Consider the following 12,539-nt stretch of genomic DNA (forward strand, 5'->3'; position numbering starts at 1 on the left):
AGTCACCTTCAGCCCCTCCCAGTTACTTGTAAATATTGTCATCTAAACTACTGTTCCTTGGACTTACTGCTAGGAAAGTAACACAACTGAGAAAATGGGCAAAACTGAACAACACATGGAAAAGGCAATGATATTGGGCTATGTTATAAAGCCAGGGACTGGAGAGGCTGTTGTCTAATTATTCATCATTTTGTAATCCCATCTCCTGCAGAAAGCTGCTCAACAAGCTCATCCCACACATTTACAAGACATTTTTACATGTTGCCCTTTCCAAATTGAAATCCATTTGAAAATTGGGTTAATTCTGTCTCAAACACATCATGCATCATTAATAAAATGTCATCCTTTGTGCAGAAATGGGCTGGTGATTTAATTAAACTGGATGATTTCAACACTGAAGAGAAGAGGAAAAAGTAGCAGAGTGAGGGGGAGAGATGTATTTTTCTTCCTCCTACAATAATTATACATTGGTTTTTCAGAACAGCAGGTAAGTATAAAAATTATATTTCTTTTTATCACTACAACTATTATTTCAGCTTTTGCAAGTTCTAAATTTATCAATGGAAAAGATCAAGGCACAGCCTTATGCTTTTGTCTCATTCTATTCTTCTTTTAATATAATCACTAGCTTGGGCTGTTGTGCTGATGTCACATCACCAGGAAGCTGGAGGCCTGGAAAATAGATTTTGAGCCCACTGAAAGTGGCTAAAAATGGTTTGTTTTGCACAAACATAGAGAAGTTAGATTGCATAAGATTTCTTTTTGTCAATTAACTAGGTACATTATTGATGGAGAAAAAAAATTATTCATTTTTCTTTGCTACAAACTCTTCCTTTCTCAGTTCATTAGAACCTTGTTTTCCTTCAATGTCCACACAGTTTTGATATTCATTCAGCAAACAAGAGCTGTGCTCAGTAGAGGAAAGCAATAGAACACATAGAGAAAGTAAGTGATAGGTCACATATTTGTAAAGTTTTCATTTCATTATTGCATACATTCTCTCTCATTTCCTCAGGAAAGTGGTGGATCATATGCTTCCCACACAAACTTTTTAGCCAGTGCTAGACTGAAGCGAAGACAGGCCTTCTGTTTTCACCTCTCCATGGTGAAACATCAAGAAAACAGTACCAACTGGAAAAAAAATTAAAACTGCACTATGCTGCAATTGAAACATACCACGCTACAAAGACAACCCAAAAAACAAACAACCAAAAAAAACCCCACCAAACCAAAACAAAAAACCCCAAACCAAACCAAAACAAAAAAAAAAAAAAACCACCAAAGAATGTGTCAGCTACAAAGAAAGAGTGAGAACCTTGAAGACAGGTCTCTGTCTCCAGTCTCTCAAACATGTTCTATATCTGGCATACTTAGAACTCATTTACTAGAAATTAACGTGCTCTTTTGACCTTTTTAAAGAGATTCACAGCTCAGAGTGCTCTTACTGACACATAGGATGTGATGGGGAAACATGAAGCCAAATTCTTGTCAGTAGTGACCAGTGACAGGACAAGAGGCAACTGGCACAGACTGAAATTCAGGAAATTTTGATTAAAGAAAAGGAAATTTTTTACTACAAGTTTGGTTCAACACGGCAACGTGCTTCTCAGAGAACTTGTAGAGACTTCAGGTTTAGAGATATCCAAAACTTGCCTGGACACAGCTCACTTTGAGCACAGGCTTAGAATAGATGATCTGCAGAGGTCTTTTCCAACCTCTTCTACTCTGTGACTAAGCAGCAAACAATCAAATTATAAACTTTTCAGGGTACAGATTGTTTCTGTTATATGTTGTTGAACTAACTGATTATTTGAGGCCCTTGGCTACAAAGCCATGCAGAAAATCAAAATGTATACATAAGCTCAGCATTTCAGGTACAAAGTAGTGCTACAAAGGCTCCCATGTGTAGGTACTTCATTAAAAGCACACAAGTTCAGAAAGTTGTGCCTGTCTAGATAACTGGATTACAGTGAAAATCAGTATTACACATTTGACAGCTACATCTTTCTCTATTCAGGGGGACCAAATGGCTTAAAAATGTTCAGTTGTCTAGTGCCTGCAGAAGTAAGGATCTTTGTGACACAGAACACAACCAGTACATGCCTCTCTCTGGGAGTTAAAAGACTTGAAATCAGCTCACTCAACCAGATCCAACTCCTTGCAAAATGGTGATTCACATAAGCTCACCACAAACTCAGAACCAGCCTCCTTAGATTCACCATGAAATAAACCTAAGATGCTATCTGAATTCTGATTTCAAGTTCACTCCTTTGCCCACGGTGTCATTTTGCCCTCCTACACACAACAATGTCCAAAAAGCTTTTCTGCAAGTTGTCTGTGTGAAAAATGAAGAGATTGCTCTCTACAGCCCCTTGTGAAGAATCGGGGGAATGTTCACACTCAGTCTCACCTTCAGTTCAGGCAATAAGAGAGCAGCAAATGAGAAAGATGCTGAGATTAAAAGCAGTAACCAATGTGCTCTGCATTTAGAGAAAGGTCTAATTTAGAAACTTGTACTCCAGACCAAACTACACAAAAATGAATTTGGGGGTTGCAGGCTTCCCATCACCATATGTTGACAGCTGTGTCTGAATTATTTTACTGCCACTTAGGTCATGAAATGAAAATGAGCTAATAGCATCTGTCTGCTTCTACAGAAGTAAACACCAAGAGCCTGCTCCTGGAAAGGTAAATTATGTTTGCAGTATGTGCACATGGTGGGAAATACTAATGGTAGAGTTACATGAAGTAAGAGCTGTGAATAAGTGCCTCCAAAAGAGAGCAGCCCTAAAAGCACTGGTTGTTGTGGCATTAGCTGCTCCCTACGTATTTACACTTATAAATTATAAATGGCAGAGACATTTAGTATTCAAAACACATGAACAGCTTAACTCTATAGACAGAAAGCTTTGTACCTACAGTTTCTGGACCTTCCAGGGCTTAAAGTCTAATAAAAGGAAGTATGAAAACCAAGTCTACAGTTAGAAGCTTAGAATTAAAAAAACTCAGATCAAGTTAAACAAAATACAGTAAGAGCAAGATTTATAGAAAAGGCTGAAATTAGGCTGGGTGCTCAGGTAGGAGAGTTTTTTAAAGTTCCTCTGTTTAGTAACTTGTTCAGCTCCAGCAGACTGGAGGCCATGCACCCCTTCAGGGAATGACAGTAATTGAGACAAGTAATTATTTTTCTTTAAGAAATTTTATGTAATTGGGAACTCCCACTCTGTAATAATTATTGTACCAGCTGTTGGCACCAAGGCTTCCTTGGTTGTGAAAAGCAAATCCATTCCTTCACATTCAGCTGTAAATAGGTTTTGTACAGATGAGGAAAAGTGGGAATTCATCTGGAGTTCCTGATTCAGCAAGTTCATTAAATTAATATTCCATGTGCTTAATCAGGAGCTCAGTAAGACACCTGGCTTGCCCAGGTTTGAACAGAGATCCCAGCATGACAGGGAAAGCAGACCTATCTTTATTTTGATATGCATTAAGGTTTTTTCATTATGTCTAATCTTTGTTGCTGCTGTGGCCCTTGCCTTGGCCCTTCTCTGTGCGTCTCTGGAAAATGCTCATGAACAATCAGTGCTATCTTAAACAGAGTCATTCAATTACTTATCTTGGACCACGTTCCTAGACTCCTGGTTTTCAGCCATATCTCAAATCACTGCACAAGACTCTCCTCCTGTTGGCATTAAAAATTATCCTGGTCAACATCAATTATATTATAAAATGCCACAGAATTTTCGATGATCATAGATAATACAGACAAAATGCAAGCTGCCAAAATTAATTTGAATATTAATTATTATGTAATGGAAAGTCAATAGATTAGCTAGACCCCTCCACAGGATAGTTTGTGCAATTAAAAATACAATTTTTCCTCCTTCACTTTGATTATCTGACAGCTATTAATGAAGATTTATTTAAAGTTACACCTAAAAGAGCTTGACAAAGGCCTTTGAAAAATGAGCAAAAACTCAGTAAGGAAGGGGGATCTGGAGAATCCACAGCAATGCCATTGTGAACAATGAGACAGATCTGATAATGCAAGTAATCTATTTGGACAGAAGGGGAGACGGTTCAGAACAAAGTGCCAGTGGTGGAAATGGAAATATACACACACTGACAGTTCAAAGGGACTCATTACCATAGAACCAGCTGTTTCAATTATAAGGGGAAAAGGGAAAGTCACTGGAAAGAAATTGAGACACCTAATGCATGACAAAACACTGTACAGAAGTGTGCTGCACCTACACAAATAACCCCATTTCAGTTAAGAGAAGGAAAATCCCCACAATAACTGGAGCACCGGGAGATGCTCAAATATGCCCCATTCTGGATGCTCCGAGTGGCTCCCACTGAAGTCAGACTCAATGCAATGTAAAGCACCTGTAGGAGTCAGTGCTAAAATACATATATTTTATTCTCCTCTGCTGGAAGAGAAAATCTAGGATTTGCCCTGGCTCCTTTAGCATGTAGCTAATGCCATCAGTCACCTCTTACTTCACAGAGTTCCCCGCTGTCTTCCTTCTTACAATGCTGTAAAACACTCAGGGGAAGAGGAATCAAAAATTCACTAATACAAAAAACAGGAGACTGAACAAATACAAGATCAAAATAACCTTCCTAGGATAAACACAGACAACTTCCCTTCTGGAAAGCAGTCTCAATGCTTTTTACTGGAAAAGCAGCAGAGATTATTTTTTTTCCCCCACAGAATCAACCAAGGTCTGCTTCATTTACATTCACTGGGTTTGTACCAGTCACAAAGGAGTCTGCCTCTCCCACAGCAAGGCTGGCTCTCAGGCTGGCTACAGAGGGTGAGAGCTTGGTCTTGTTTATAAAATGGCACCTTCTAAAACAGTGTGTTGGTTCAATAGGATAACAGAATGTGTTTTATTTGGAACAGTGTAGAAGTTAGAGAGAAAACAAACTGGCTCATCTGTATGCTGAGACACAGTAACACATACAGTTGTCCTCTTATCCAGTCTTGTTTCCTCAAATATGCCTATCCAAAGCCTTCACTCGCAACTCAATACTTTCAAACAAAAGTATTAAATAGTCCCAATGTTCCTCTTCCAAATCATGAAAATGGCATATTTTCCCTTAAAAACATGAACGAAAGTGGGTTCGCTCTTCAGTTTATTTCTATTTACAAAGCAATTAGAACTGATGTTCTACAGTCCTTTCTCACCATTATAAAAGCTAAAAATGTATTTAAAAAGCAAGAGAAAGAAATGCCAGCAAAGTTCACACTGTTCTATACCATGACTCCTGGAGCTGATGATTTATAAGCAGGACTGAGTAATATGAAACCCCTGCAAAATTCAGGCTTCCACAAGTAAATTATTTGCCTGCTGGTTTGGGTATAGGCTCTCAGAGTCTGGCTTGAGTCTGTGCTACTCTTGAGACAATACCTGAAGCACAGGCAACTGTAAGAGCAGGGATTAAGCACTGATACATGTAAAAGCTCAGGACCATTGAATCCACTTCAAACACCACACTGAGGAGTTATACACACAAAAAACCCCAAACCTACAATATGCAAGCAGTTTGCAAATATAAGTGACATGTAAGCCTTGAAACTCAGAGAAATGTAATTGAATCTCTCTAATCAAAAATTTCAAAGCTACTACCATGTGATACTTTGACTGCTTATCACTAAAAGCCATTACAATTTTCTTAGGCTTGTCATTTCAGTTTGCTGCTTGCACTAAGTGATATATCAAATGAAACACAAGAACAAAGGTATACTCACGATGAGGATATGTGTTTGCTGCTTTTTAAAAATTGGTTTTCCCAATTAGGTATTAGAGGGAAAATAAAAGTGTCTTAGCAAGAAGCAAAGCTTTACAACATAGCTACTTATGCAAGAACCTTAAACAATTGGATATTTTGGTATGCTTCAAAGAAAGATAAGCCTGGAACAAAATCAAATAATCCCAGCACTCTAAGGTGCAGCAGTAAAAATTCTGATATCAAATAAATCCAACTGAGAACCTTCAGAACATATTTGAGGCAAAATAATTCTTCAAATAATTAGACAATTCTGAACAACAAGATAAATGTATATTCTACTACATTAATCCTTGCCTTATCATTTGCACTTGCATAAAATACATTTGAAATTAAAATTACCCTTTATCCACCCTGCAAAAGCATATTGTCTATCATCTAGAGGAGCATCACAGAATTATTTACATTGAAAAGACCCCTAAGATGAGATCCAGCCATTAACCCAGCACTGCCAAGTCCACCACTAATCCATGTCCCTAAGCACCATGCATCTACACATCTTTTAAGTATCTGCAAGGATGCTGAATCACTTTCCGGGGCAGCCTGTTCTGGTGCTTTACAACCCTTTTGGTGAAGAATTTTTCTCCTCATATCCATTCTAGTGCAACTTGAGGCCATTTCTTCTCATGGTATGGCTCGTTGCTTGGGAATGAAGCAGCAAGTTGTGCTCCTCAGCTATTCCCAATTACACCAGAGTATGTACATAAACACACGTAATGCCTGCCAGAGTTTATACATTTACAGATGTAACATATTGCAAACTGCTAATTTTCCTCAACAGATGGCTATAGTGGCTCTTCCTGCAGCATGAAAATGATTCTACAAGAGAAGCTGCTTCCTGCTCCTGATCCAAAGACAAGCACATCAAGAGGAGCAGTGAGGAAGGACTTCCCATTTACTGTTTAGTTACTGCATTTGCAATACAGCCAGAAAGTACACCTGCTGTAAGTTGGCTCAGTTTCCTAGGAGTGTGAGGAAAAACTGAATTTATCAATTACACCAGGGCCTTGTTGAGCTCAAAACTGGGACAGAGTTTTAAAATTAAGTTGCTCTGTCAGGTAGGGCAGGAGGAGAAGAAAGAGAGCAATGGATAATGCTGCAAGCAGTTGCTGTCTCACTTCATAGCTGCTCCCCCAACATGCTTCACCCCTTTCTCAGCAACAAGCAGCACTCCTACGGCGTCCCAGGACTCTTGACAGACAAGGAGCAGCCTGCCCACCCTCAGGGGGTTTCTGGATAATGAACACCTTTACCTGATGGCTGGAGCCAGTCCTGAGTTCATTCCCTTCGTAACAGAGATTCAGGGACAGCACACGGTGGTTTGTACCACTAGTTAAGGTAAACCGTTAGCCTTTCCTGCCTTCTTGTCATTTAATTACTTTCTATCTTTTTTCCAAAATCCTTGATCAAATATTTGAAGAGTCACCCATGAGACTTAGGCCAAGCACACATTGTCTCTGCCTCAGCTAAATCAGCAAGGGATATGATCACGTTGCAGCTCCAACTGCAGGCACGAGAAGAGCCATGACAGCCAAATTATATTTATAGAGAGAGTGTAATTTCTTTCCTAGTTTAATTTCTACTAGTTTATTCTGACCTTCCTCTAGGAAGTTATATCCTACTCCATCCTGGGAGTGTTTTGTAATCACAGTACCACCATACCATGATAGACTCAGTCTCTGAAAAAGCCAGTAGCTATTTTTGGTGTCGAATTGATTCACAAAAGAATTGCAGCATGCTGTCAGCAAAAAGTCCTACCAGTGCCAAATGTACCGCTGGTGCCAGTGGCGTGCCATTCCTCTGCTGGCGTGTCCATGCTTCCCAGGATCTGCGCTCTACTGAGCTACCAAAGATGGGTCCTAACGCGGCAGGACACAGCGCAGCCTCACAGAGATCCTAACCTGGGCCCTGGAAGCAACAGAGCTTTGTCAGCAATGTTATAGGAGACCTACTTCCTTCTGACACAGTGCCAAGACTTTGGCTAAGTAACACTTTCAAAAACAAGCTCTAGAAATCCAAGCCACCAAGAATTTTCAAGAGTTTCTCTCCCTCGGGAATTCTTGACGTGTGAGAAATATCTATGTGGTCAACCAGTAATGAGAAGAAGCAAGATACTTGGAATGTCTTTATAAAGCTTTTTCTGCCATGAGGTTGTCCCTTAAACACTTCTAAAAGGAACCTATGAGTATACAAAAGAGTTATGTCTTCCTTTTGAAATCTGCAAGTCCCCATATCTCTTTGATAGCATAAACTGACAACCAAAGGGCAAAATGAAAAATTCAGCTCTTAAAGTGATTACAGAGTTAGAGGCAGAGGGAAGGGGTTCTCAGTTCCTAAAATGATGCATACAAAAAAATGAAGTCACATAATCAATATTGATGGAATTCCTACTGCCACACACAAAAAACACTGGAACACCTACCGGTCTTGACATCACACCCTGGTAGGAGAACATTTTATGCAATTCACATTAGGCAAGCAATACCCCTAAGATTTGGGCACATATTGCACTGGACTTCACCTGCATTCATGTGTCTTTAAAGGACAAATTTATACAAGGTGCAATAATGCCCATGAAGCATCCAATGTTAACAGAGAGAAAGGAATGCCTATAAGCCAGCAGTGATGGCACTCAAGGGAGAAGAGACACAAGAGGCTGGTATTGAAGTCCCAGACAGATGTTTCCACTTCACAAATGCAATTTGACTATGGTCAAATTATCTAAGGCATAGTTATGTATTAATTGGGAGTTGAAAGCCATTTCCAGGCTTTCTCTCCAGACCTGTGAAACTCTTAATTCCTTCCCTCGTCTGCCCTATCTACTGTCTTACAATGTTTGCTGAAAGACAGTTGCAAAGCATCAGGGACATAAGGAATCGTAAGGCAAAGTCACCATGCTGTTTCCTAAGAGCACAGAAGAGTAGAACAAGCCTCTGTAGATAGCTCATCATGCCAAAAAGGAGTGTTGATAACTAAACTGGGTCCCAACTATTCCATGAGAGATGCCACAAAATTTAGAACATGCTAAAACCTTGTTGTTCTTCAGAGCACAAAGCAATGTCTTCCTTGTTCAAGTATTTATATCTCTCTTAACTCTGAATGGATAGCCATTGGGCTCCTTTATACCTGCATATATTTAGAATTAGGAAAATGCATGTTGGCAGTAACTAAAATGCAACTGTGCCAACAAAAAATGTTCAAATTGATCTTTGACTTCTTCAGTGATATAAGGCATTTCCCATGCACTGTGTGTTTATCTATGTCTTATTCCTCATCTGCAGTGATCCAGTGCAAATAGATCCAATAGTCAAAGATATTTTTCATAACTTAAAAAGAATTATCATTTCATAATTTCATATAATTACTGGTCTAATGCATGAACATGTTTCAGTGTACACAAGTATAGGTTAACTCCAAAATGAAGAGATTGAAAAGCCCTTCATAAGTATGGAAACCAAGACCTTCTTTTTTGTTCCCTTTAACTAGTAGAAGATTGAGCTTTTCTTTTTTCCTCTAGTGTCAGCAACTGCCTTAGGTAAAGGTGCTTGGAGAGAAAAAGAAGCAAAAAACTCATGGAAATTAATAATAGAGAACATGGGTTATAGCAAATGCATGCCCTCACAAATCAGCCCACCCAATGCATGTCCATCAAAATTTCAGGGACAGATGCCTTTATAACTTCTTTATGGTATCCAATCCACCCTTGGATACCTGTGGAAAAGATGTAGTAAACATGTCTAAAACATTTTGAAAAGATATGAACTTAGACAAGAATTTTGCTGTTTCAGTTATAAGCATTATTTTCCAATTACAAAGATTACAGCAATTCAGATCTGACCCAGTGAATGATGGATGATACTCTTTACGCTCTGGAGTCAACATGTAAATTTTACCTACAATTTCTGCCCTCTACAGAAATTGGGTTATACAATAATGAGGTGCTTGACTGCTGTTGCATTAAGTCTGTAATGAGACTGAATGCACAGTCACTCCATTTAGTGTTTTAAATTGCTTCAACTTCGGAGTAAATACATCAACAAAGACCGAGCTGGGATATTAAATGTAGAGCAGTACATCAAAATAGGATGTTAACTTGCTGATGTTACATGAAAATTATTTCCATATTTCACTGAAGAATTCTTCAAATTATTCACTTGTGTAATACGTTATTAAATGAAGCACATAGAGGCATCTTAAACATTAACTTAATTGAAGGTAGGAATAACCCAGGAAAATATTTAATACTTGCTGTAGGAAAATGCCAGTTCTTCTCATGAGATTTTTATTATAAGATAGAAAGCCTGACATCAATTACATTTCCTACCTGTGCTGGCTTTTAATTTTACCTTTTACAAGAACATGGGCATTATACAACATGCTAAGAAAACTTTCAATCAAATGGTTACTGCAGCATTTCTTATTTAGCTACTTCCAGTGTGAAGTTTCAGCTTGCTTTTTCCATTCCTCCCCTTTTTTGGCCTCCAAGCAGCCATGTTTTTCCGTCTGTGGTAAGTAACCTATGACCATTTCAGACCTCTGCCAAGATTATGCTTTCAAGGGAAATAGGCTGCCCAAGAAAACTCTCAGAGCAGTTTGAATATGCCTACATCATGTTTCCCAGAACACAAGGGAGTTCTGTAATTCTGTCACTTCAACATCTGATAAGAGCTGCAGTCAAATTGCACCGGTCTTCAGTACAGTTAACACAGGCCAGTTGTCTAGTAAGAGTAATTTAGGCTGAGAGCGATCTCTATTTCCCATCAGAGTTCAAAGCACATCTTGTTCAGGTGAGCTCTGGCAATCTCCAATGATGAAGACCCCACTACCTCTCTGGGCCTCTCTTCCAGCATTTGACCACCATCTTTGACAATTTATTGTTAGTTTTCCTTGTTACTGCTTATGTCTCCTGCCAAGCATCCTACCACGGCTCCTCCAAGAGGACCCTGACTGCATCTTCTCAGATGACAGCATTAAGATCACATTTCCTCAGTCTTCTCCTTTTAACACTGAACAAAGCCAGGATCCTTCCAGGACTCCCTTCACTGAGGTAGCTAGCATATCAGAAAGTCTGGTTAACTCAGTTAAAATCATTTAGGACCAAAAAGGAGAAAGATCACTGCAATTTCCTGAGTGTTATGGGCAGAAGGCAGGGTGTAGAAGACCACAGTTACATTAAACAAGCAGCACATTCCAGCTGGGACCTGCATCCATAACTGGCTTTTCAGAAAGCCATTTGCAATGAAAACTTTGGCTGGTCAAACTCTACCAACACAAATGCAAGCTCTTGAACACCTCACTTACACACTGCCTACAGAGTAACTATTAATACAGAGACAAACATCTTTAATGGGGGTGTAGTACTTCCCATGCATTCTTTCAAGGGACACTCAAGAAAGGTTATACAAATTATTGCAAGTTTAGTCTGGTTGTTATAATGATGTGCCAGAGCAGAAAGGTGGCTTAATAGAATACAGTGATAAATAGGGAGTGATGTTTAAAACCTTATCTTTCACTCCTTGGCATTTTGAATTCCTGAATAAGTCCTTTCAGTCAGTGAACACATTTTGAACTCAGACAAATTGTATTTTGAGAATTTTTTGCCCCCCTCAGACTTTTGTTCAAAGATTGTACTGAGAAAATTAAATATTAAATGTTGCCTTTACTTCTTGACTGTTCAAAATGGATTCTAATTTCTGTTTGCCATATTTTAAAATTAAAGTTTTAATTAAAATTGCTGTGCAATTTTAATGGTATTAACATTTTTTGTTTCCTCAGCTTATCTATCTGCTGTCCAGTACAATTAGCATTTCTTATTATGTGAAATTTAGCAGTCTGCTAGAAAAATTTCTGTTTTAGCTTCAACCTGCTGTCCAAAATGAAAACACTTCATATCTGCCCATTACATGAAATTGTCTAGGAAAATTAAATGTAGTTTGGTGACAAACTTATTGAAACAGACTCTGGTAAAGCCTCTTAGTCTGTTATCAATATAATGGGTTTCTTAATTGCCGCAGATATAGCAATTTTTAACCTTGCTGGATTTTGTGTTTTCTGTTGGATGCTGTCCTTGCCTTTCCCCAGTATTTAAAGCAATAACCAAAGAGACAGCTCACAGAAGAAGCTGTATTTTCTATTGCCTTATTTCCAATTTCTCATCTTCTGTTTCTTATCCTTAAAAATTGCCTCATGTTTTGTACTTTTCAAAACAATAGTCTTAAACTCCCCTAACACTAAGATAAAAGCTCCAAGACATCAAAACCTCATTTTGTTGTCCCCATCTAAAAGCAGAGAATACAATCCTTACAATTACACAGAGGATCACACAAAAGATTTCTGTCAAAGAAAAAAATCAGAAAATGATACCTCAAAAACAGCTTTAAGTAAAAACAAAAAAAAAGTTCTGATTATGCTATGTTTAGTCTAGTAAAGGTTAAAGGCCACAAAATCATCTTTTTAATCTGGCTGCATGAAAACTCCAAATATTTTTCTCAAATATCACTCCATTTCTCACCCACTACTCAGGCATTTGAATTTTGCCATTTATAAAATATTTTTATTTAAGCTGTGCCGATTGCACAGGAAATGCTCACCCTTCATCTATAATGACCTAAAGTCAGGGAACCCTTGATATTGCCCTTCAAGCACCTACAGGCTGAAAACTCCTAAGCTGACACAGCATGGACCCCAAGTGGGAGGAACTCATCCCTGTCACTCCAATGTCTTCCTCATTTACAGTAAAATAC

At 38.6% G+C, this 12,539-nt stretch overlaps 1 protein-coding gene across 2 annotated transcripts in view; it reads right to left on the minus strand.

The window, feature by feature from the left end:
- Positions 1-12,539, minus strand: part of CPNE4 (copine 4) — a 229,223-nt gene that overhangs the window by 181,037 nt on the left and 35,647 nt on the right. The window contains exon 2 of one of the 2 annotated variants that reach the window (XM_030943421.1): positions 7,555-7,704. The exons of the other annotated variant lie outside the window; for it this stretch is intronic. Coding sequence (XP_030799281.1) covers positions 7,555-7,612 — 58 coding nt within the window. The 5' untranslated portion in view covers positions 7,613-7,704. The remainder of the gene's footprint in view (positions 1-7,554; positions 7,705-12,539) is intronic. 2 annotated transcript variants of the gene reach the window in all.

Source organism: Camarhynchus parvulus, chromosome 2 (assembly GCF_901933205.1).
Source record: "Camarhynchus parvulus chromosome 2, STF_HiC, whole genome shotgun sequence".
In the NCBI taxonomy this organism is placed as follows: Eukaryota; Metazoa; Chordata; class Aves; order Passeriformes; family Thraupidae; genus Camarhynchus; species Camarhynchus parvulus.